The sequence below is a fragment of the Salmo salar genome, chromosome ssa04 (genome assembly GCF_905237065.1).
Source record: "Salmo salar chromosome ssa04, Ssal_v3.1, whole genome shotgun sequence".
Taxonomy (NCBI): domain Eukaryota; kingdom Metazoa; phylum Chordata; class Actinopteri; order Salmoniformes; family Salmonidae; genus Salmo; species Salmo salar.
Window position 1 is genome coordinate 79,438,653 of NC_059445.1, and position 26,063 is coordinate 79,464,715.

The 26,063-nt window shown below is 50.1% G+C and overlaps 1 protein-coding gene across 2 annotated transcripts in view; it reads left to right on the top strand.

The window, feature by feature from the left end:
* LOC106603895 (actin-binding LIM protein 3) overlaps nt 1-26,063 on the top strand; it is a 144,207-nt gene that overhangs the window by 79,375 nt on the left and 38,769 nt on the right. For both annotated transcript variants that reach the window (XM_014198108.2, XM_014198111.2), the window contains exons 4-7: nt 3,329-3,441; nt 17,091-17,217; nt 17,950-18,043; nt 20,620-20,707. In XM_014198108.2, coding sequence (XP_014053583.1) covers nt 3,329-3,441; nt 17,091-17,217; nt 17,950-18,043; nt 20,620-20,707 — 422 coding nt within the window. The remainder of the gene's footprint in view (nt 1-3,328; nt 3,442-17,090; nt 17,218-17,949; nt 18,044-20,619; nt 20,708-26,063) is intronic.

Genomic DNA, 26,063 nt, shown 5'->3' on the forward strand with positions numbered 1-26,063 from the left:
GAAACCCTAGACCCACTCCAATTTGCATACTGCCCCAACAGATCCACAGATGATGCAATCTATATTGCACTCCACACTGCACTTTTCCACCTGGGCAAAAGGATGTGAGAATGCTATTCATTGACTACAGCTCAGCGTTCAACACCATAGTGCCCTCAAAGCTCATCAATAAGCTAAGGACCCTGGGACTAAACACCTCCTTCTGCAACTGGATCCTGGACTTCCTGAGGGCCGCCCCCAGGTGGTAAGGGTAGGTAACAACACATCCGCCACGCTGATCCTCAACACTTGGGCCCCTCAGGGGCCCCTCAGCGGTGCATGCTCAGCCCCCTCCTGTACTCCCTGTTCACTCATGACTGCACGGCCAGGCACGACCATCATTAAGTTTGCCGATGACACAACCGTGGTAGGCCTGATCACCGACAACAACGAGACAGCCTATAGGGAGGAGGTCAGAGACCTGGCCGTGTTGCCAGGACAACAACCTCTCCCCAACGTGATCAAGACAAAGGAGATGATTGTGGACTACAGGAAAAAGAGGACCGAGCACGCCCCCATTCTCATCGACGGGGCTGCAGTGGAGCAGGTTGAGAGCTTCAAGTTCCTCGGTGTCCACATCACCAACAAACTAACATGGTCCAAGCACACCATGACAGTCGTGAAGCGGGCACGACAAAACCTATTCCCCCTCAGGAGACTGAAAAGATTTGGCATGGGTCCTCAGATTCTCAAAAGGTTCTACAGCTGCACCATCGAGAGCATCCTGACTGGTTGCATCACTGCCTGGTATGGCAACTGCTCGGGCTCCGACCGCAAGGCACTACAGAGGGTAGTGCGAATGGCCCCTGTACATCACTGGGGCCAAGCGTCCTGCCATCCAGGACTTCTATACCAGGCGGTATCAGAGGAAGGCCCTAAAAATTGTCAAAGACTCCAGCCACCCTAGTCATAGACTGTTCTCTGTACTACCGCCTTGCAAGCGGTTCTGGAGCGACTTGTCTAGGTCCAAGAGGCTTCTAAACTGCTTCTACCCCCAAGCCATAAGACTGAACACCTAATCAAATGGCTACCCAGACTATTTGCATTGCTCCCCCCGCCCCTCTGGAACGCTGCTGCTACTCTCTGGTATTATCTATGCATAGTCACTTTAATAACTCTACCTACATGTACATATTAACTCAATTACCTCGACACCGGTGCCCCCGCACATTGACTCTATACCGGTACCCCCTGTATATAGCCTCCACATTGACTCTGTACCGTAACACCCTGTATATAGCCTCCACATTGACTCTGTACCGGTACCCCCTGTATATAGCCTCCACATTGACTCTGTACCGTAACACCCCGTAAATAGCCTCCACATTGACTCTGTACCGGTACCCCCTGTATATAGCCTCCACAATGACTGTGTACCTGTACCCCCTGTATATAGCCTCCACATTGACTCTGTACCGGTACTCCTGTATATAGTCTCCACATTGACTCTGTACCGTAACACCCTGTATATAGCCTTCACATTGACTCTGTACTGGTACCCCCTGTATACAGCCTCCACATTGACTCTGTACCGGTACCCCCTGTATATAGCCTCCACAATGACTCTGTACCGGTACCCCCTGTATATAGTCTCCACATTGACTCTGTACCGGTACCCCCTGTATATAGCCTCCACATTGACTCTGTACCGGTACCCCCTGTATATAGTCTCCACATTGACTCTGTACCGGTACCCCCTGTATATAGCCTCCACATTGACTCTGTACCGTAACACCCTGTATATAGTCTCCACATTGACTCTGTACCGGTACTCCTGTATATAGTCTCCACATTGACTCTGTACCGTAACACCCTGTATATAGTCTCCACATTGACTCTGTACCGGTACCCCCTGTATATAGCCTCCACATTGACTCTGTACTGGTATCCCCTGTATATAGCCTCCACATTGACTCTGTACCGGTACCCCCCTGTATATAGCCTCCACATTGACTCTGTACTGGTACTCCTGTATATAGTCTCCACATTGACTCTGTACCGGTACCCCCCTGTATATAGCCTCCACATTGACTCTGTACCGGTACCCCCTGTATATAGCCTCCACATTGACTCTGTACCGGTACCCCCTGTATATAGTCTCCACATTGACTCTGTACTGGTACCCCCTGTATATAGCCTCCACATTGACTCTGTACTGGTACCCCCCTGTATATAGCCTCCACATTGACTCTGTACCGGTACCCCCTGTATATAGCCTCCACATTGTCTCTGTACTGGTACTCCTGTATATAGCCTCCACATTGACTCTGTACTGGTACTCCTGTATATAGTCTCCACATTGACTCTGTACCGTAACACCCTGTATATAGCCTCCACATTGACTCTGTACCGTAACACCCTGTATATAGCCTCCACATTGACTCTGTACCGGTACCCCCTGTATATAGCCCCGCTATTGTTATTTACTGCTGCTCATTAATTATTTGTTATTCTTATCTCTTACTTTTTGGACGGGTATTTTCTTAAAACTGCATTGTTGGTTAAGGGTTTGTAAGTAAGCATTTCACACCTGTTGTATTCAACGCATGTGACAAATACGATTTGATTTGAAAATGTGGAAAAGGTTAAGGGGTCTGAATACTTTCCGAAGGCAGTGTGTGTGTGTGTGTGTGTGTGTGTGTGTGTGTGTGTGTGTGTGTGTGTGTGTGTGTGTGTGTGTGTGTGTGTGTGTGTGTGTGTGCGCGCGTCTGCATGGAGAGTTGCACTCTAATCGGTATTAATGTGAGTAGAATAGAGCCCAGGCCTCTGATGTCGTCTCACTCTCTCATGTGCTTCTAAGTAGAGTCACATTGCCCTCCTTGACCAAAAAGATTTTTCAGAAACCTTGTCTAAACATAATAGAATCCCATTGCTTGTGTAAATAACCATGTCAATCACAACAAATCACCGTTAGTCTCAGACTGGGGTAGTTAGCTAGCGATACGTTAGAGAACGCTTCCAGAATGGCTGTATAGAACAGTGCTGTAGTCCTCTCTTCTCTGACTCCATAGTTAGATTCCACTGTCACTGATTCACTTTGTGACACTTTTAAATATGGCGCCACATGTAAATTATATAAACCTACTGCAGGATTTTCTGAGGAATTTATTTTGGGCATTTTACCACGTTTATACTTTGTGCAAAATTACAAAACACAAAATGTGCAGTTGTGTAAAATAACGTTAGCTACCATTTACACACAGTATCCATACAGTATTATTGTGTCTACTGTGAGGCTTCGTGTTGAGCAGAATACATGTCTGATGTCTTCCTTTGGCTTGTTTTTCAGGAAGCCTTTCCCTATCGGAGACAGGGTTACCTTCTGTGGGAAGAAGTGTGTCTGTCAGCAGTGCTCCCATTCGCTAGTCAGCAACGCGCCGGTCAAGATCCACGGACCCAGCCGTAAGTTTCTAGACATATGGAGTAGGACTCTCCATCACTCCCTCTAGGGGGGAGGAGTAGGACTCTCCATCACTCTCTCTGGAGGGGGAGGAGTAGGACTCTCCATCACTCTCTCTGGGGGGAGGAGTAGGACTCTCTATCACTCTCTCTGGAGGGGGAGGGGAGGAGTAGGACTCTCCATCACTCTCTCTGGGGGGAGGAGTAGGACTCTCCATCACTCCCTCTAGGGGGGAGGAGTAGGACTCTCCATCACTCTCTCTGGAGGGGAGGAGTAGGACTCTCCATCACTCTCTCTGGAGGGAGGGGAGGAGTAGGACTCTCCATCACTCTCTCTGGAGGGAGGAGTAGGACTCTCCATCACTCCCTCTAGGGGGGAGGAGTAGGACTCTCCATCACTCCCTCTAGGGGGGAGGAGTAGGACTCTCCATCACTCTCTCTGGATGGAGAGGAGGAGTAGGACTCTCCATCACTCTCTCTGGAGGGAGGAGTAGGACTCTCCATCACTCCCTCTAGGGGGGAGGAGTAGGACTCTCCATCACTCCCTCTAGGGGGGAGGAGTAGGACTCTCCATCACTCTCTCTTGATGGAAAGGAGGAGTAGGACTCTCCATCACTCTCTCTGGAGGGAGGAGTAGGATTCTCCATCACTCTCTCTGGAGGGGAGGAGTAGGACTCTCCATCACTCTCTCTGGAGGGGGAGGGGAGGAGTAGGACTCTCCATCACTCTCTCTGGGGGGAGGAGTAGGACTCTCCATCACTCTCTCTAGGGGGGAGGAGTAGGACTCTCCATCACTTCCTCTAGGGGGAGGAGTAGGACTCTCCATCACTTCCTCTAGGGGGGAGGAGTAGGACTCTCCATCACTCTCTCTGGAGGGGGAGGAGTAGGACTCTCCATCACTCTCTCTGGTGGGAGGGGAGGAGTAGGACTCTCCATCACTTCCTCTAGGGGGGAGGAGTAGGACTCTCCATCACTCTCTCTGGAGGGGGAGGAGTAGGACTCTCCATCACTCTCTCTGGAGGGAGGGGAGGAGTAGGACTCTCCATCACTTCCTCTAGGGGGGAGGAGTAGGACTCTCCATCACTCTCTCTGGAGGGGGAGGAGTAGGACTCTCCATCACTCTCTCTGGAGGGAGGGGAGGAGTAGGACTCTCCATCACTTCCTCTAGGGGGGAGGAGTAGGACTCTACATCACTCTCTCTGGAGGGGGAGGAGTAGGACTCTCCATCACTCTCTCTAGGGGGGAGGAGTAGGACTCTCCATCACTCCCTCTAGGGGGGAGGAGTAGGACTCTCCATCACTCTCTCTTGATGGAAAGGAGGAGTAGGACTCTCCATCACTCTCTCTGGAGGGGAGGAGTAGGACTCTCCATCACTTCCTCTAGGGGGGAGGAGTAGGACTCTCCATCACTCTCTCTTGATGGAAAGGAGGAGTAGGACTCTCCATCACTCTCTCTGGAGGGGAGGAGTAGGACTCTCCATCACTTCCTCTAGGGGGGAGGAGTAGGACTCTCCATCACTCTCTCTGGAGGGGAGGAGTAGGACTCTCCATCACTCTCTCTGGGGGGAGGAGTAGGACTCTCTATCACTCTCTCTGGAGGGGGAGGGGAGGAGTAGGACTCTCCATCACTCTCTCTGGGGGGAGGAGTAGGACTCTCCATCACTCCCTCTAGGGGGGAGGAGTAGGACTCTCCATCACTCTCTCTGGAGGGGAGGAGTAGGACTCTCCATCACTCTCTCTGGAGGGAGGGGAGGAGTAGGACTCTCCATCACTCTCTCTGGAGGGAGGAGTAGGACTCTCCATCACTCCCTCTAGGGGGGAGGAGTAGGACTCTCCATCACTCCCTCTAGGGGGGAGGAGTAGGACTCTCCATCACTCTCTCTGGATGGAGAGGAGGAGTAGGACTCTCCATCACTCTCTCTGGAGGGAGGAGTAGGACTCTCCATCACTCCCTCTAGGGGGGAGGAGTAGGACTCTCCATCACTCCCTCTAGGGGGGAGGAGTAGGACTCTCCATCACTCTCTCTTGATGGAAAGGAGGAGTAGGACTCTCCATCACTCTCTCTGGAGGGAGGAGTAGGATTCTCCATCACTCTCTCTGGAGGGGAGGAGTAGGACTCTCCATCACTCTCTCTGGAGGGGGAGGGGAGGAGTAGGACTCTCCATCACTCTCTCTGGGGGGAGGAGTAGGACTCTCCATCACTCTCTCTGGAGGGGGAGGGGAGGAGTAGGACTCTCCATCACTCTCTCTGGGGGGAGGAGTAGGACTCTCCATCACTCTCTCTGGGGGGAGGAGTAGGACTCTCCATCACTCTCTCTGGAGGGGAGGAGTAGGACTCTCCATCACTCTCTCTGGAGGGGGAGGAGTAGGACTCTCCATCACTCTCTCTGGGGGGAGGAGTAGGACTCTCCATCACTCTCTCTGGAGGGGGAGGGGAGGAGTAGGACTCTCCATCACTCTCTCTGGGGGGAGGAGTAGGACTCTCCATGACTCTCTCTGGAGGGGAGGAGTAGGACTCTCCATGACTCTCTCTGGAGGGGAGGAGTAGGACTCTCCATGACTCTCTCTGGAGGGGAGGAGTAGGACTCTCCATGACTCTCTCTGGAGGGGAGGAGTAGGACTCTCCATGACTCTCTCTGGAGGGGAGGAGTAGGACTCTCCATCACTCTCTCTGGGGGGGAGGAGTAGGACCCTCCATCACTCTCTCTGGGGGGGAGGAGTAGGACTCTCCATCACTCTCTCTGGGGGGAGGAGTAGGATTCTCCATCACTCTCTCTGGAGGGGAGGAGTAGGACTCTCCATCACTCTCTCTGGAGGGGAGGAGTAGGACTCTTCATCACTCTCTCTGGAGGGGAGGAGTAGGACTCTTCATCACTCTCTCTGGAGGGGAGGAGTAGGACTCTCCATCACTCTCTCTGGAGGGGAGGAGTAGGACTCTCCATCACTCTCTCTGGAGGGGGAGGAGTAGGACTCTCCATCACTTCCTCTAGGGGGAGGAGTAGGACTCTCCATCACTTCCTCTAGGGGGAGGAGTAGGACTCTCCATCACTTCCTCTAGGGGGGAGGAGTAGGACTCTCCATCACTCTCTCTGGAGGGGGAGGAGTAGGACTCTCCATCACTCTCTCTGGTGGGAGGGGAGGAGTAGGACTCTCCATCACTTCCTCTAGGGGGGAGGAGTAGGACTCTCCATCACTCTCTCTGGAGGGGGAGGAGTAGGACTCTCCATCACTCTCTCTGGAGGGAGGGGAGGAGTAGGACTCTCCATCACTTCCTCTAGGGGGGAGGAGTAGGACTCTCCATCACTCTCTCTGGAGGGGGAGGAGTAGGACTCTCCATCACTCTCTCTGGAGGGAGGGGAGGAGTAGGACTCTCCATCACTTCCTCTAGGGGGGAGGAGTAGGACTCTACATCACTCTCTCTGGAGGGGGAGGAGTAGGACTCTCCATCACTCTCTCTGGGGGGAGGAGTAGGACTCTCCATCACTCTCTCTGGAGGGGAGGAGTAGGACTCTCCATCACTCTCTCTGGAGGGGAGGAGTAGGACTCTCCATGACTCTCTCTGGAGGGGAGGAGTAGGACTCTCCATGACTCTCTCTGGAGGGGAGGAGTAGGACTCTCCATCACTCTCTCTGGGGGGGAGGAGTAGGACTCTTCATCACTCTCTCTGGAGGGGAGGAGTAGGACTCTTCATCACTCTCTCTGGAGGGGAGGAGTAGGACCCTCCATCACTCTCTCTGGAGGGGAGGAGTAGGACTCTCCATCACTCTCTCTGGAGGGAGGAGTAGGACTCTCCATCACTCTCTCTGGAGGGGGAGGAGTAGGACTCTCCATCACTCCCTCTGGAGGGGAGGAGTAGGACTCTCCATCACTCTCTCTGGAGGGGAGGAGTAGGACTCTTCATCACTCTCTCTGGGGGGGAGGAGTAGGACTCTCCATCACTCTCTCTGGAGGGGAGGAGTAGGACTCTCCATCACTCTCTCTGGAGGGGGAGGAGTAGGACTCTTCATCACTCTCTCTGGAGGGGGAGGAGTAGGACTCTCCATCACTCCCTCTGGAGGGGAGGAGTAGGACTCTCCATCACTCTCTCTGGAGGGGGAGGAGTAGGACTCTTCATCACTCTCTCTGGGGGGGAGGAGTAGGACTCTCCATGACTCCCTCTAGGGGGGAGGAGTAGGACTCTCCATCACTCTCTCTGGAGGGGGAGGAGTAGGACTCTTCATCACTCTCTCTGGAGGGGAGGAGTAGGACTCTCCATCACTCTCTCTGGAGGGGAGGAGTAGGACTCTCCATCACTCTCTCTAGGGGGGAGGAGTAGGACTCTCCATCACTCTCTCTGGAGGGGAGGAGTAGGACTCTCCATCACTCTCTCTGGGGGGAGGAGTAGGACTCTCTATCACTCTCTCTGGAGGGGGAGGGGAGGGGGAGGGGAGGAGTAGGACTCTCCATCACTCTCTCTGGGGGGAGGAGTAGGACTCTCCATCACTCCCTCTAGGGGGGAGGAGTAGGACTCTCCATCACTCTCTCTGGAGGGGAGGAGTAGGACTCTCCATCACTCTCTCTGGAGGGAGGGGAGGAGTAGGACTCTCCATCACTCTCTCTGGAGGGAGGAGTAGGACTCTCCATCACTCCCTCTAGGGGGGAGGAGTAGGACTCTCCATCACTCCCTCTAGGGGGGAGGAGTAGGACTCTCCATCACTCTCTCTGGATGGAGAGGAGGAGTAGGACTCTCCATCACTCTCTCTGGAGGGAGGAGTAGGACTCTCCATCACTCCCTCTAGGGGGGAGGAGTAGGACTCTCCATCACTCCCTCTAGGGGGGAGGAGTAGGACTCTCCATCACTCTCTCTGGAGGGGAGGAGTAGGACTCTCCATCACTCTCTCTGGAGGGAGGGGAGGAGTAGGACTCTCCATCACTCTCTCTGGAGGGAGGAGTAGGATTCTCCATCACTCTCTCTGGAGGGGAGGAGTAGGACTCTCCATCACTCTCTCTGGAGGGGGAGGGGAGGAGTAGGACTCTCCATCACTCTCTCTGGGGGGAGGAGTAGGACTCTCCATCACTCTCTCTGGAGGGGGAGGGGAGGAGTAGGACTCTCCATCACTCTCTCTGGGGGGAGGAGTAGGACTCTCCATCACTCTCTCTGGGGGGAGGAGTAGGACTCTCCATCACTCTCTCTGGAGGGGAGGAGTAGGACTCTCCATCACTCTCTCTGGAGGGGGAGGAGTAGCCCTCTCCTTCACTATCTCTGGGGGGAGGAGTAGGACTCTCCATCACTCTCTCTGGAGGGGGAGGGGAGGAGTAGGACTCTCCATCACTCTCTCTGGGGGAGGAGTAGGACTCTCCATGACTCTCTCTGGAGGGGAGGAGTAGGACTCTCCATGACTCTCTCTGGAGGGGAGGAGTAGGACTCTCCATGACTCTCTCTGGAGGGGAGGAGTAGGACTCTCCATGACTCTCTCTGGAGGGGAGGAGTAGGACTGTCCATCACTCTCTCTGGGGGGAGGAGTAGGACCCTCCATCACTCTCTCTGGGGGGGAGGAGTAGGACTCTCCATCACTCTCTCTGGGGGGAGGAGTAGGATTCTCCATCACTCTCTCTGGAGGGGAGGAGTAGGACTCTCCATCACTCTCTCTGGAGGGGAGGAGTAGGACTCTTCATCACTCTCTCTGGAGGGGAGGAGTAGGACTCTTCATCACTCTCTCTGGAGGGGAGGAGTAGGACTCTCCATCACTCTCTCTGGAGGGGAGGAGTAGGACTCTCCATCACTCTCTCTGGAGGGGGAGGAGTAGGACTCTCCATCACTTCCTCTAGGGGGGAGGAGTAGGACTCTCCATCACTTCCTCTAGGGGGAGGAGTAGGACTCTCCATCACTTCCTCTAGGGGGGAGGAGTAGGACTCTCCATCACTCTCTCTGGAGGGGGAGGAGTAGGACTCTCCATCACTCTCTCTGGTGGGAGGGGAGGAGTAGGACTCTCCATCACTTCCTCTAGGGGGGAGGAGTAGGACGCTCCATCACTCTCTCTGGAGGGGGAGGAGTAGGACTCTCCATCACTCTCTCTGGAGGGAGGGGAGGAGTAGGACTCTCCATCACTTCCTCTAGGGGGGAGGAGTAGGACTCTCCATCACTCTCTCTGGAGGGGGGAGGAGTAGGACTCTCCATCACTCTCTCTGGAGGGAGGGGAGGAGTAGGACTCTCCATCACTTCCTCTAGGGGGAGGAGTAGGACTCTACATCACTCTCTCTGGAGGGGGAGGAGTAGGACTCTCCATCACTCTCTCTGGGGGGAGGAGTAGGACTCTCCATCACTCTCTCTGGAGGGGAGGAGTAGGACTCTCCATGACTCTCTCTGGAGGGGAGGAGTAGGACTCTCCATGACTCTCTCTGGAGGGGAGGAGTAGGACTCTCCATGACTCTCTCTGGAGGGGAGGAGTAGGACTCTCCATCACTCTCTCTGGGGGGGAGGAGTAGGACTCTTCATCACTCTCTCTGGAGGGGAGGAGTAGGACTCTTCATCACTCTCTCTGGAGGGGAGGAGTAGGACTCTCCATCACTCTCTCTGGAGGGGAGGAGTAGGACTCTCCATCACTCTCTCTGGAGGGAGGGGAGGAGTAGGACTCTCCATCACTTCCTCTAGGGGGGAGGAGTAGGACTCTACATCACTCTCTCTGGAGGGGGAGGAGTAGGACTCTCCATCACTCTCTCTGGGGGAGGAGTAGGACTCTCCATCACTCTCTCTGGAGGGGAGGAGTAGGACTCTCCATGACTCTCTCTGGAGGGGAGGAGTAGGACTCTCCATGACTCTCTCTGGAGGGGAGGAGTAGGACTCTCCATGACTCTCTCTGGAGGGGAGGAGTAGGACTCTCCATCACTCTCTCTGGGGGGAGGAGTAGGACTCTTCATCACTCTCTCTGGAGGGGAGGAGTAGGACTCTTCATCACTCTCTCTGGAGGGGAGGAGTAGGACTCTCCATCACTCTCTCTGGAGGGGAGGAGTAGGACTCTCCATCACTCTCTCTGGAGGGAGGAGTAGGACTCTCCATCACTCTCTCTGGAGGGGGAGGAGTAGGACTCTCCATCACTCCCTCTGGAGGGGAGGAGTAGGACTCTCCATCACTCTCTCTGGAGGGGAGGAGTAGGACTCTCCATCACTCTCTCTGGGGGGGAGGAGTAGGACTCTCCATCACTCTCTCTGGAGGGGAGGAGTAGGACTCTTCATCACTCTCTCTGGGGGGGAGGAGTAGGACTCTCCATCACTCTCTCTGGAGGGGAGGAGTAGGACTCTCCATCACTCTCTCTAGGGGGGAGGAGTAGGACTCTCCATCACTCTCTCTGGAAGGGGGAGGAGTAGGACTCTTCATCACTCTCTCTGGGGGGGAGGAGTAGGACTCTCCATCACTCTCTCTGGAGGGGGAGGAGTAGGACTCTTCATCACTCTCTCTGGGGGGGAGGAGTAGGACTCTCCATGACTCCCTCTAGGGGGGAGGAGTAGGACTCTTCATCACTCTCTCTGGAGGGGAGGAGTAGGACTCTTCATCACTCTCTCTGGAGGGGGAGGGGAGGAGTAGGACTCTCCATCACTCTCTCTAGGGGGGAGGAGTAGGACTCTCCATCACTCTCTCTAGGGGGGAGGAGTAGGACTCTCCATCACTCTCTCTGGAGGGGAGGAGTAGGACTCTCCATCACTCTCTCTGGGGGGAGGAGTAGGACTCTTCATCACTCTCTCTGGAGGGGAGGAGTAGGACTCTCCATCACTCTCTCTAGGGGGGAGGAGTAGGACTCTCCATCACTCTCTCTGGGGGGAGGAGTAGGACTCTCCATCACTCTCTCTGGAGGGGAGGAGTAGGACTCTCCATCACTCTCTCTGGAGGGAGGAGTAGGACTCTCCATCACTCTCTCTAGGGGGGAGGAGTAGGACTCTCCATCACTCTCTCTGGAGGGGAGGAGTAGGACTCTCCATCACTCTCTCTGGAGGGGAGGAGTAGGACTCTCCATGACTCTCTCTGGAGGGGAGGAGTAGGACTCTCCATCACTCTCTCTGGGGGGGAGGAGTAGGACTCTTCATCACTCTCTCTGGAGGGGAGGAGTAGGACTCTTCATCACTCTCTCTGGAGGGGAGGAGTAGGACTCTCCATCACTCTCTCTGGAGGGGAGGAGTAGGACTCTCCATCACTCTCTCTGGAGGGAGGGGAGGAGTAGGACTCTCCATCACTTCCTCTAGGGGGGAGGAGTAGGACTCTACATCACTCTCTCTGGAGGGGGAGGAGTAGGACTCTCCATCACTCTCTCTGGGGGGAGGAGTAGGACTCTCCATCACTCTCTAGGGGGGAGGGGAGGAGTAGGACTCTCCATCACTCTCTCTGCTCTGCTATAACTCCCTCTGCTCTGCTATAACTCCCTCTGCTCTTCTATAACTCCCTCTGCTCTTCTATAACTCCCTCTGCTCTGCTATCACTCCCTCTGCTCTGCTATCACTCCCTCTGCTCTGCTATAACTCCCTCTGCTCTGCTATAACTCCCTCTGCTCTGCTATAACTCCCTCTGCTCTGATATAACTCCCTCTGCTCTGCTCTGATATATCTCCCTCTGCTCTGCTCTGATATATCTCCCTCTGCTCTGATATATCTCCCTCTGCTCTTCTATAACTCCCTCTGCTCTGCTATATCTCCCTCTGCTCTGCTATATCTCCCTCTGCTCTGCTATATCTCCCTCTGCTCTGCTATCACTCCCTCTGCTCTGCTCTGCTGTAACTCCCTCTGCTCTGCTATAACTCCCTCTGCTCTGCTATAACTCCCTCTGCTCTGCTATAACTCCCTCTGCTCTGCTATAACTCCCTCTGCTCTGCTATAACTCCCTCTGCTCTGCTCTGCTATAACTCCCTCTGCTCTGATAATAACTCCCTCTACTCTGCTCTGATATATCTCCCTCTGCTCTGCTATAACTCCCTCTGCTCTGATATATCTCCCTCTGCTCTGCTATAACTCCCCTCTGCTCTGATATAACCCCCTCTGCTCTGCTATAACTCCCTCTGCTCTGCTATAACTCCCCTCTGCTCTGCTACAACCCCCTCTGCTCTGATATAACTCCCTCTGCTCTGATATAACTCCCTCTGCTCTGATATAACTCCCTCTGCTCTGATATAACTCCCTCTGCTCTGATTTAACTCCCTCTGCTCTGATATAACTCCCTCTGCTCTAATATAACTCCCTCTGCTCTAATATAACTCCCTCTGCTCTGATATAACTCCCTCTGCTCTGATATAACTCCCTCTGCTCTGATATAACTCCCTTTGCTCTGCTCTGCTATAACTCTCTCTGCTCTGCTATAACTCTCTCTGCTCTGCTATAACTCCCTCTGCTCAGCTATAACTCCCTCTGCTCAGCTATAACTCCCTCTGCTCTGTTATAACTCCCTCTGCTCTGCTATAACTCCCTCTGCTCTGCTATAACTCCCTCTGCTCTGCTATAACTCCCTCTGCTCTGCTATAACTCCCTCTGCTTTGCTATAACTCCCTCTGCTCTGCTATAACTCCCTCTGCTCTGATATATCTCCCTCTGCTCTGCTATAACTCCCTCTGCTCTGCTATAACTCCCTCTGCTCTGCTCTGCTATAATTCCCTCTGCTCTGCTATAACTCCCTCTGCTCTGATATAACTCCCTCTGCTCTGCTCTGATATATCTCCCTCTGCTCTGCTATAACTCCCTCTGCTCTGATATATCTCCCTCTGCTCTGCTATAACTCCCCTCTGCTCTGATATAACCCCCTCTGCTCTGCTATAACTCCCTCTGCTCTGCTATAACTCCCCTCTGCTCTGCTCTGCTCTGATATAACTCCCTCTGCTCTAATATAACTCCCTCTGCTCTGCTCTGATATAACTCCCTCGGCTCTGATATATCTCCCTCTGCTCTGATATAACTCCCTCTGCTCTGATATAACTCCCTCTGCTCTGATATAACTCGCTCTGCTATAACTCCCTATTTTCTGCTATAATTCCCTCTGCTCTGCTCTGCTATAACTCCCTCTGCTCAGCTATAACTCCCTCTGCTCAGCTATAACTCCCTCTGCTCTGTTATAACTCCCTCTGCTCTGCTATAACTCCCTCTGCTCTGCTATAACTCCCTCTGCTCTGCTATAACTCCCTCTGCTCTGATATAACTCCCTCTGCTCTGATATAACTCCCTCTGCTCTGCTATAACTCCCTCTGCTCTGCTATAACTCCCTCTGCTCTGCTATAACTCTTTCTGCTCTGATATAACTCCCTCTGCTCTGATATAACTCCCTCTGCTCAGCTATAACTCCCTCTGCTCTGTTATAACTCCCTCTGCTCTGATATAACTCCCTCTGCTCTTCTATAACTCCCTCTGCTCTGATATATCTCCCTCTGCTCTGCTCTGCTATAACTCCCTCTGCTCTGCTATAACTCCCTCTGCTCTGCTATAACTCCCTCTGCTCTGCTATAATTCTCTCTGCTCAGCTATAACTCCCTCTGCTCTGTTATAACTCCCTCTGCTCTGATATATCTCCCTCTGCTCTGATATAACTCCCTCTGCTCTGATATAACTCCCTCTGCTCTGATATAACTCGCTCTGCTATAACTCCCTATTCTCTGCTATAACTCCCTCTGCTCTGCTCTGCTCTGCTATAACTCCCTCTGCTCAGCTATAACTCCCTCTGCTCAGCTATAACTCCCTCTGCTCTGTTATAACTCCCTCTGCTCTGCTATAACTCCCTCTGCTCTGCTATAACTCCCTCTGCTCTGCTATAACTCCCTCTGCTCTGCTATAACTCCCTCTGCTCTGCTATAACTCCCTCTGCTCTGCTATAACTCTTTCTGCTCTGATATAACTCCCTCTGCTCAGCTATAACTCCCTCTGCTCAGCTATAACTCCCTCTGCTCTGTTATAACTCCCTCTGCTCTGCTATAACTCCCTCTGCTCTGCTATAACTCCCTCTGCTCTGCTATAACTCCCTCTGCTCTGCTATAACTCCCCCTGCTCTGCTATAACTCCCCCTGCTCTGCTATAACTCCCTCTGCTCTGCTATAACTCCCTCTGCTCTGCTATAACTCCCTCTGCTCTGATATAACTCCCTCTGCTCTGATATAACTCCCTCTGCTCTGATATAACTCCCTCTGCTCTGATATAACTCCCTCTGCTCTGTTATAACTCCCTCTGCTCTGATATAACTCCCTCTGCTCTTCTATAACTCCCTCTGCTCTGCTCTTCTATAACTCCCTCTGCTCTGCTCTGCTATAACTCCCTCTGCTCTGCTATATCTCCCTCTGCTCTGCTATAACTCCCTCTGCTCTGCTATAATTCTCTCTGCTCTGATATAACTCCCTCTGCTCTGCTATAACACTCTGCTCTGATATATCTCCCTCTGCTCTGCTCTGCTATAACTCCCTCTGCTCTGATAAAACTCCCTCTGCTCTGATAAAACTCCCTCTGCTCTGCTATAACTCTCTCTGCTCTGCTATAACTCTCTCTGCTCTGCTATAACTCTCTCTGCTCTGATATAACTCTCTCTGCTCTGATATAACTCTCTCTGCTCTGATATAACTCTCTCTGCTCTGCTATAATTCTCTCTGCTCTGATATAACTCCCTCTGCTCTGCTATAATTCTCTCTGCTCTGATTTAACTCCCTCTGCTCTGCTGTAGGTCCCTATTTTTATTTTTTTATTTCACCTTTATTTAACCAGGTAGGCCAGTTGAGAACAAGTTCTCATTTACAACTGCGACCTGGCTAAGATAAAGTAAAGCAGTGCGACAAAAACAACACAGAGTTACACATGGGATAAACAAACGTACAGTCAATAACCCAATAGAAATATATGTATACTGTGTGCAAATGAAGTAAGGAGGTAAAGCAATAAATAGGCCAAGAGTGGCGAAGAAATGACAATTTAGCTATTTACACTGGAGACATATATGTGCAGATGAGGATGTGCAAGTAGAAATACCGGTGTGCCAAAGAGCAGAAAAACAAAAACAAATATGGGGATGATGTAGGTAGTTGGTTGGATGGGCGATTTACAGATGGGCTGTTTACAGCTGCAGCGATCGGTGAGCTGCTCTGACAGCTGAGGCTTAAAGTTAGTGAGGGAGATATAAGTCTCCAACTTCAGTGATTTTTGCAATTCGTTCCTGTCATTGGCAGCAGAGAACTGGAAGGCGGCCAAAGGAGGTGTTGGATTTGGAGATGACCAGTGAGATATACCTTCTGGAACGCGTTCTACGGCGGGTGTTTTGCTATGGTGACCAGTGAGCTGAGATAAGGCGGAGCTTTACCTCGCAAAGACTTATAGATGACCTGGAGCCAGTGGGTTTGGCGACGAATATTTAGCGAGGACCAGCCAACGAGAGCATACAGGTCACAGTGGTGGGTAGTATGTGGGGCTTTGGTGACAACTGCATCCAGTTTGCTGAGTAGAGTGTTGGGGGCTATTTTGTAAATGACATCACCGAATTCAAGGATCGATAGGATAGTCAGTTTTACGAGGGTATGTTTGGCAGCATGAGTGAAGGAGGTTTTGTTGCGAAATAGGAAGCCGATTCTAGATTTAACTTTGGATTGGAGATGCTTAATGTGAGTCTGGAAGGAGAGTTTACAGTCTAACCAGACACCTAGGTATTTATAGTTGTCCACATATTCTAAGTCAGAACCGTCCAGAGTAGTGATGCTAGTCGGACGGGTGGGTGTGGGCAGCATGCATTTCGTTTTACTAGCATATAAGAGCAGTTGGAGGCCACGAAAGGAGTGTTGAATAGCGTTGAAGCTCATTTGGAGGTTAGTTAACACAGTGTCCAAAGAAGAGCCAGATATATACAGAATGGTGTCGTCTGCGTAGAGGTGGATCAGAGAATCACCAGCAGCAAGAGCGACATCATTGATGTATACAGAGAAGAGAGTCGGCCCGAGACCTGAACCCTGTGGCACCCCCATAGAGACAGCCAGAGGTCCGGACAACAAGCCCTCCGATTTGACACACTGAACTCTGTCTGAGATGTAGTTGGTGAACCAGGCAAGGCAGTCATTAGAGAAACCAAGGCTGTTGAGTCTGCTGATAAGAATATGGTGAGTGACAGAGTCGAAAGCCTTGGCCAGGTCGATGATTACGGCTGCACAGTAATGTCTTTTATCGATGGTGGTTGTGACATCGTTTAGGACCTTGAGCGTGGCTGAGGTGCACCCATGACCAGCTCGGAAACCAGATTGCATAGCGGAGAAGGTACGGTGGGATACGAAATGGTCGGTGATCTGTTTGTTCACTTGGCTTTCGAAGACTTTAGAAAGGCAGGGCAGGATGGATATAGGTCTGCAACAGTTTGGGTCTAGAGTGTCTCCCCCTTTGAACAGGGGGATGACCTTTCCAATCTTTAGGGATCTCAGACGATACGAAAGAGAGGTTGAACAGACTAGTAATAGGGGTTGCAACAATGGCGGCGGATAATTTTAGGAAGAGAGGTATGCTCTGCTATAACTCCCTCTGCTCTGCCAAACCCTCCGCTAACCCGAACGACCACTGCGCCACTCGGGAGGCCCACTTGAGAGATGTTTGGTTCAGTATTGTTTTTGCCCCATCCTGTTTTCATTCTCTCTCTCTCTCTCTCTCTTTCTTTCTTTCTTTCTTTCTTTCTTTCTTTCTTTCTTTCTTTCCCAGACTGTGCAGGCTGTAAAGAGGAGATCAAACATGGCCAGTCTCTCCTGGCCCTGGAGAAGCAGTGGCATGTCAGCTGCTTCAAGTGTCAGACCTGTGGCACTGTGCTGACAGGGGAGTACATCAGCAAGTAGGTGCACTCTGTGGTGACATCACAATACCAGTATAGTAGTAGTAGTAGTGCTATAGTACTAGTAGTATAGTAGTAGTATAGTGCCATTCATGTATCCATGCTACTCCACAGACATGCCGTTCGTGTATCCATGCTACTCCACAGACATGCCGTTCGTGTATCCATGCTACTCCACAGACATGCCGTTCGTGTATCCATGCTACTCCACAGACATGCCGTTCGTGTATCCATGCTACTCCACAGACATGCCGTTCATGTATCCATGCTACTCCACAGACATGCCGTTCATGTATCCATGCTACTCCACAGACATGCCGTTCATGTATCCATGCTACTCCACAGACATGCCGTTCATGTATCCATGCTACTCCACAGACATGCCGTTCATGTATCCATGCTACTCCACAGACATGCCGTTCATGTATCCATGCTACTCCACAGACATGCCGTTCATGTATCCATGCTACTCCACAGACATGCCGTTCATGTATCCATGCTACTCCACAGACATGCCGTTCATGTATCCATGCTACTCCACAGACATGCCGTTCATGTATCCATGCTAGTATCTGTTATTATTTTGTCTTTTGACTCTGATTGACAAGAAACTAGCTACTGACTGTGTGTGTGTGTGTGTGTGTGTGTGTGTGTGTGTGTGTGTGTGTGTGTGTGTGTGTGTGTGTGTGTGTGTGTGTGTGTGTGTGTGTGTGTGTGTGTGTGTGTTCTCAGGGATGGTATTCCGTACTGTGAGACTGACTACCACACCCAGTTTGGCATCCAGTGTGTGACGTGTAACAGATACATCAGTGGCAGAGTGCTGGAGGTGAGTCTGTCTGTCTGTCTGTCTTCCTGCCTGCCTGCCAAAGGACATCCAGCCAACTTGATACAACTATGGGAAGCATTGTAGTCAACATGGACCAGCATCCCTGTGGAATATGAATAATCTGCGATGCTAGTTCTACATTACAGGCCATAATCTCAAGACGTGATTAGTGCTGCTGAGTTGAAATCAATCCAGGCTCTTTGAAAGTGCTGAGTGCAGACAAAAGATAAAACGTATTCAAACTGCATACCGTCAGGGTCTATAAATAGGCAGGTTTTTAATGTGCTGTCATTGTGGCTACACATGAAGGGCCTCTGACAGCACCTGCACCTGAAGGTGGGGCAACATAACACACACATACAGAGAGAGACAGGCAGAGACAGAAAGACAAGCAGACAGAGAGGGAGACATGTGATTTAGGAGGAGTGGAACACATTCATCACACTTACTGTTAACAAAGACGGATTTAACCCAAATGATCCAAGATGACTCAACTGGCTGTCCTGCTATCCACCTATATGTGGTGTGAGAACCAACTGTTTCACCTGTAGCTGTTTCACCTGTAGCTGTTTCACCTGTAGCTGTTTCACCTGTAGCTGTTTCACCTGTAGCGCTATAATCCATGTTTTCTGATGATTGATGTTATGAAACATATTTCTCTCGGCTTGAATCCATCCAGAATCATTTCACTCCCTTAAGAGAGACGTATGGATATATGAATGCTGCTCATTTTGTCTTTTTCTGAACTGTACGTCCTTTGGGGAAAAAAGGTACTATTTAGAAGCTAAAAGGGTTCTTCGACTGTCCCCATAGGAGAACCCTCTAAAAAACCCTTTCTGGTTCAATGTAGAAGCCTTTTGGTTACAACTAGAACCATTTCTGGTTCAATGTAGAACCCTTTCCACAGAGGGTTCTACATGGAACCCAAAAGGGTTTTACCTGGAACCAAAAAGGGTTCTCCTATGGGAACAGCCGAAGAACCCTTTCTGGTTCAATGTAGGACCCTTTTGGAACCCTTTTTTCAGAGAGTAGGTAATCATAATCTGCTGTACTAAAACTGTCCTGAATTACATTTGATTTTAGAGGGAGATTGAGTAAAATACTGCATACTGCTCCTCTCTGTCAATGTTATGGTTGACCACCTGCCTGTCATTTTTATGAGAAGGCTGTGAAATGTGAATCTGACAGCTTACTGGAGTGTGTGTGTGTGTGTGTGTGTGTGTGTGTGTGTGTGTGTGTGTGTGTGTGTGTGTGTGTGTGTGTGTGTGTGTGTGTGTGTGTGTGTGTGTAACATGTTGTGAAAGGCACAGCTGGGACACATTGGCTCATTAAAACTGACTAAATCACTGAGTGATTATGAGATGCGGATTCGAAAGAGAGCGGAATTGGAATGAGTGGCCTATTATTGGAATTGTATCTGAGTAGCAGCCATCACTTGTATCTGAGTAGCAGCCATCACTTGTATCTGAGTAGCAGCCATCACTTGTATCTGAGTAGCAGCCATCACTTGTATCTGAGTAGCAGCCATCACTTGTATCTGAGTAGCAGCCATCACTTGTATCTGAGTAGCAGCCATCACTTGTATCTGAGTAGCAGCCATCACTTGTATCTGAGTAGCAGCCATCACTTGTATCTGAGTAGCAGCCATCACTTGTATCTGAGTAGCAGCCAGCACTTGTATCTGAGTAGCAGCCATCACTTGTATCTGAGTAGCAGCCATCACTTGTATCTGAGTAGCAGCCATCACTTGTATCTGAGTAGCAGCCAGCACTTGTATCTGAGTAGCAGCCATCACTTGCATGCCTCTTCTCTCTTTCTCTGTTTCCATCTTAAATCTTCTGCAATCCACTCCCAATGATGTTATCTCTTTCACTTGCTCTCTCTCTCTCTCCCCTCTCTCTCTCTCTCCCCCCTCTCTCTCTCTCTCCCTCCCTCTCTGTCTCTCTCTCACCATACCTCCCTCTCTCCCCCACCCTTGTTACCTCTCTCTCTCTCCCCCACCCTCGTTACCTCTCCCTCTCTCCCCCAACCTCGTTACCTCTCTCTCTCTCCCTCACCCTCGTTACCTCTTTTCTCTCTCTCTCTCTCTCTCTCTCTCTCTCTCTCTCTCTCTCTCTCTCTCTCTCTCTCTCTCTCTCTCTCTCCTCTCTCTGTCTCTCTCACCATACCTCCCTCTCTCCCCCACTCTCTCTCTCTCTCTCTCTCTCTCTCTCTCTCTCTCTCTTGCTCTCTCTCTCTCCATCCCTCCCTTCCTCCCTCCTTCTCTCTCTGTCTCTTTATCTCTCTCGCCATACCTCCCTCTCTCCCCCCACCCTCGTTACCTCTCTCTCCCTCCCTCTCCCTCTCGCCCTTCCTCCCTCCCTCTGTCTCTCTCTCGCCATACCTCCCTCTCTCCCCCACCCTCGTTCCCTCTCTCTCTCTCTCTCTCTCTCTCTCTCTCTCTCTCTCTCTCGCCATACCTCCCTCTCTATCTCTCTTTATCTCTCTTTATCTGTCTCTCGCCATACCTCCCTCTCTCCCCCACCCTTGTTACCTCTCTCTCCCTCTCTTTCTCTTCTCTCCTCTCTGACTCTCAGGCAGGGGGGAAGCACTACCACCCCACCTGTGCCCGTTGTGCCCGCTGTCTCATGATATTTACAGAAGGAGAGGAGATGTACCTGACAGGTGAGTAAGGCGCTCTTCCTGTTGACGATAACACAATCATTATATAATTATTCATATATGTATTGTAATAATTCTATTTTTGATGTATTGTATCATTTACTTTGACCTACAATGCACTTCGATGGTGAGTCCTATTCACTTATGCAGTCATACGGTGGTAATTTGCTCTTGGTGACATTGGTCCAATGCGATTGATGGCTAATGAATTAGCAGTGGGGATGTCCAACCACCATGTACTTCCAGAAGTCAGTATTGGATGACCAGGACAGACTCCTCAGAGGGAGGTTCAGACTACTGCTCAGCAGGACTTTGGCCTGTCATTACTTTGATGAATTATGTCAGTTCTATAAACAGTCTCCCACCATTATTGTTCACAGCTATACTGTACATTATTGAATAGACTGGCCTTAACTGTCTATTCTACAGAGCCTCTGATGGCCACTCAATATAGCTCACTGTGAAGAGGTGGTCTGCTGGTTTCTCATCACCGATCAGCTCCATCAAATGGCACCCTAATCCCTATATAGTGCACTACTTTGACCAGAGCTCTATGGCACCCTAATCCCTATATAGTGCACTAGTTTGACCAGAGCTCTATGGCACCCTAATCCCTATATAGTGCACTAGTTTGACCAGAGCTCGATCGCACCCTAATCCCTATATAGTGCACTACTATTGACCAGAGCCCTATGGTCAAAAGTAGTGCACTTTGTAGGGCATAGGAACACAGCGACAGGGACACTTCCAGGGGTCAGACAATGCTAAACCATTCTACTCCACATCATGAACATGCTACTCCACATCATCAACATGCTACTCCACATCATGAACATGCTACTCCACATCATCAACATGCTACTCCACATCATTAACATGCTACTCCACATCATTAACATGCTACTCCACATCATCAACATGCTACTCCACATCATGAACATGCTACTCCACATCATCAACATGCTACTCCACATCATGAACATGCTACTCCACATCATCAACATGCTACTCCACATCATCAACATGCTACTCCACATCATGAACATGCTACTCCACATCATCAACATGCTACTCCACATCATTAACATGCTACTCCACATCATCAACATGCTACTCCACATCATGAACATGCTACTCCACATCATCAACATGCTACTCCACATCATCAACATGCTACTCCACATCATGAACATGCTACTCCACATCATCAACATGCTACTCCACATCATTAACATGCTACTCCACATCATTAACATGCTACTCCACATCATTAACATGCTACTCCACATCATTAACATGCTACTCCACATCATTAACATGCTACTCCACATCATGAACATGCTACTCCACATCATGAACATGCTACTCCACATCATTTTTATTTTATTTTTTGTAAAAAAATTTCACCTTTATTTAACCAGGTAGGCAAGTTGAGAACAAGTTCTCATTTACAATTGCGACCTGGCCAAGATAAAGCAAAGCAGTTCGACAACATACAAAAACACAGAGTTACACATGGAGTAAAACAACATACAATCAATGATGCAGTAGAAGAAAAAAAAATAAGACTATATACAATGTGAGCAAATGATGTGAGATAAGGGAGGTAAAGGCAAAAAAATGCCATGGTGGCAAAGTAAATAAAGTATAGCAAGAAAAACACTGGAATTGGGAGATTTGTAGTTTGAAGAAAGTTCAGAGATAAAAATATAAATAATATGGTGCAAAGGAGCAAAATATATAAAATAAATAAATACAGTAGGGGAAGAGGTAGTAGTTTGGGCTAAATTATAGATGGGCTATGTACAGGTGCAGTGATCTGTGAGCTGCTCTGACAGCTGGTGCTTAAAGCTAGTGAGGGAGATAAGTGTTTCCAGTTTCAGAGATTTTTGTAGTTCGTTCCAGTCATTGGCAGCAGTGAACTGGAAGGAGAGACGACCAAAGGAGGAGTTGGCTTTAGGGGTGACCAGAGAGATATACCTGCTGGAGCGCGTGCTACAGGTGGGTGCTGCAATGGTGACCAGTGAGCGGTGATAAGGGGGGACTTTACCTAGCAGGGTCTTGTAGATGACCTGGAGCCAATGTGTTTGGCGACGATTATGAAGCGAAGGCCAGCCAACGAGAGCGTACAGGTCGCAGTGGTGGGTAGTATATGGGGCTTTGGTGACAAAACGGATGGCAATGTGATAGACTGCATACAGCTTGTTGAGTAGGGTATTGGAAGCAATTTTGTAAATGACATCGCCGAAGTCGAGGATTGGTAGGATGGTCAGTTTTACGAGGGTATGTTTGGCAGCATGAGTGAAGGATGCTTTGTTGCGAAATAGGAAGCCAATTCGAGATTTCACTTTGGATTGGAGATGATTGATGTGAGTCTGGAAGGAGAGTTTACAGTCTAACCAGACACCTAGGTATTTATAGTTGTCCACAAATTCTAAGTTAGAACCGTCCAGAGAAGTGATGCTGGACAGGCGGGCAGGTGCAGGCAGCGATCGGTTGAAGAGCATGCATTTAGTTTTACTTGTGTTTAGGAGCAGTTGGAGACCACGGAAGGAGAGTTGAATGGCATTGAAGCTCGTCTGGAGGGTTGTTAACACAGTGTCCAAAGAAGGGCCAGAAGTGAACAGAATGGTGTCGTCTGCGTAGAGGTGGATCAGAGATTCACCAGCAGCAAGAGCGACATCATTTATGTATACAGAGAAAAGAGTTGGCCCAAGAATTGAACCCTGTGGTACCCCCATAGAGACTGCCAGAGGTCCAGACAGTAGGCCCTCCGATTTGACACACTGAACTCTGTCAGAGAAGTAGTTGGTGAACCAGGCGACGCAATCGTTTGAGAAACCAAGGCTACTGAGTCTGCCGATGAGGATGTGGTGATTAACAGAGTCAAAAGCTTTGGCCAGGTCAATGAATACGGCAGCACAGTATTGTTTCTTATCGATGGCGGTTACGATGTCGTTTAGGACCTTGAGCGTGGCTGAGGTGCACCCATGACCAGCTCTGAAACCAGATTGCATAGCGGAGAGGGTGCGGTGGGATTCGAAATGGTCGGTAATCTGTTTGTTGACTTGGCTTTCGAAGACCTTAGAAAGGCAGGGTAGGATGGATATAGGTCTGTAGCAATTTGGGTCAAGAGTGTCACCTCCTTTGAAGAGGGGGATGACAGCAGCTGCTTTCCAATCGATGGGAATCTCAGACGACACGAAAGAGAGGTTGAACAGGCTAGTAATAGGGGTTGCAATAATTTCGGGAGATAATTTTAGAAAGAAAGTGTCCAGATTGTCAAGCCCAGCTGATTTGTAGGGGTCCAGATTTTGCAGCTCTTTCAGAACATCAGCTGAATGGATTTGGGAGAAGGAGAAATGGGGGAGGCTCATTAACATCATTAACATGCTTCTCCACATCATTAACATGCTACTCCACATCATTAACATGCTACTCCACATCATGAACATGCTACTCCACATCATTAACATGCTACTCCTCATCATCAACATGCTACTCCACATCATCAACATGCGACTCCACATCATCAACATGCTACTCCACATCATCAACATGCTACTCCACATCTTCCACGAGGGGGGGTGCAACTCAATATTAGGAAGCTGTTCTTAATGTTTGTATACTCGGTGTACATATTGGATATAATGTGTTGTATTATACAGGAAGCATTTGAAAAAGAGACCTAGGTCTCAATATGTCTTCCCTGTTCAAATAAAGATGAAATAAATTCTACTCTCAACCAAGACGGGACCACTAACACTCAACATTAGCAGCATATTATAGCATAGGAGCACACAGCCCCCAAGGTTATTTATGAGGGGGACCTCAAGGAGGGCTGAGTGATCGGGGCTCAGGGAGCCACTCAATTACCAGCCATGTAACAAAGGCCAGTGAATCAATCCAACACGCTGCATGGCTGGGATGAGAAGTGGCATGTTGTTAAAGGTAGAGATCCTACAGAGCTATTGTTCTGATTAATTTCTGCCTAGGCTAGGCTACCTCCCAGGTTCTGTTATAGGCTACCCCCCAGGTTCTGTTATAGGCTACCTCCCAGGTTCTGTTATAGGCTACCTCCCAGGTTCTGTTATAGGCTACCTCCCAGGTTCTATTATAGGCTACCTCCCAGGTTCTGTTATAGGCTACCTCCCAGGTTCTGTTATAGGCTACCTCCCAGGTTCTGTTATAGGCTACCTCCCAGGTTCTGTTATAGGCTACCTCCCAGGTTCTGTTATAGGCTACCTCCCAGGTTCTATTATAGGCTACCTCCCAGGTTCTATTATAGGCTACCTCCCAGGTTCTGTTATAGGCTACCTCCCAGGTTCTATTATAGGCTACCTCCCAGGTTCTATTATAGGCTACCTCCCAGGTTCTATTATAGGCTACCTCCCAGGTTCTATTATAGGCTACCTCCCAGGTTCTGTTATAGGCTACCTCCCAGGTTCTGTTATAGGCTACCTCCCAGGTTCTATTATAGGCTACCTCCCACGTTCTATTATAGGCTACCTCCCAGGTTCTGTTATAGGCTACCTCCCAGGTTCTATTATAGGCTACCTCCCAGGTTCTATTATAGGCTACCTCCCAGGTTCTATTATAGGCTACCTCCCAGGTTCTATTATAGGCTACCTCCCAGGTTCTGTTATAGGCTACCTCCCAGGTTCTGTTATAGGCTATCTCCCAGGTTCTGTTATAGGCTACGTCCCAGGTTCTGTTATAGGCTACCTCCCAGGTTCTGTTATAGGCTACCTCCCAGGTTCTGTTATAGGCTACCTCCCAGGTTCTGTTATAGGCTACCTCCCAGGTTCTGTTATAGGCTACCCCCAGGTTCTGTTATAGGCTACCTCCCAGGTTCTGTTATAGGCTACCTCCCAGGTTCTGTTATAGGCTACCTCCCAGGTTCTATTATAGGCTACCTCCCAGGTTCTGTTATAGGCTACGTCCCAGGTTCTATTATAGGCTACCTCCCAGGTTCTGTTATAGGCTACCTCCCAGGTTCTGTTATAGGCTACCTCCCAGGTTCTATTATAGGCTACCTCCCAGGTTCTATTATAGGCTACCTCCCAGGTTCTGTTATAGGCTACCTCCCAGGTTCTGTTATAGGCTACCTCCCAGGTTCTGTTATAGGCTACCTCCCAGGTTCTATTATAGGCTACCTCCCAGGTTCTGTTATAGGCTACCTCCCAGGTTCTGTTATAGGCTACCTCCCAGGTTCTGTTATAGGCTACCTCCCAGGTTCTGTTATAGGTTACCTCCCAGGTTCTGTTATAGGCTACCTCCCAGGTTCTGTTATAGGCTACCTTTAAGGATTTACTATAGGCTACCTCCCAGGTTCTGCTATAGGCTACCTTTAAGGATT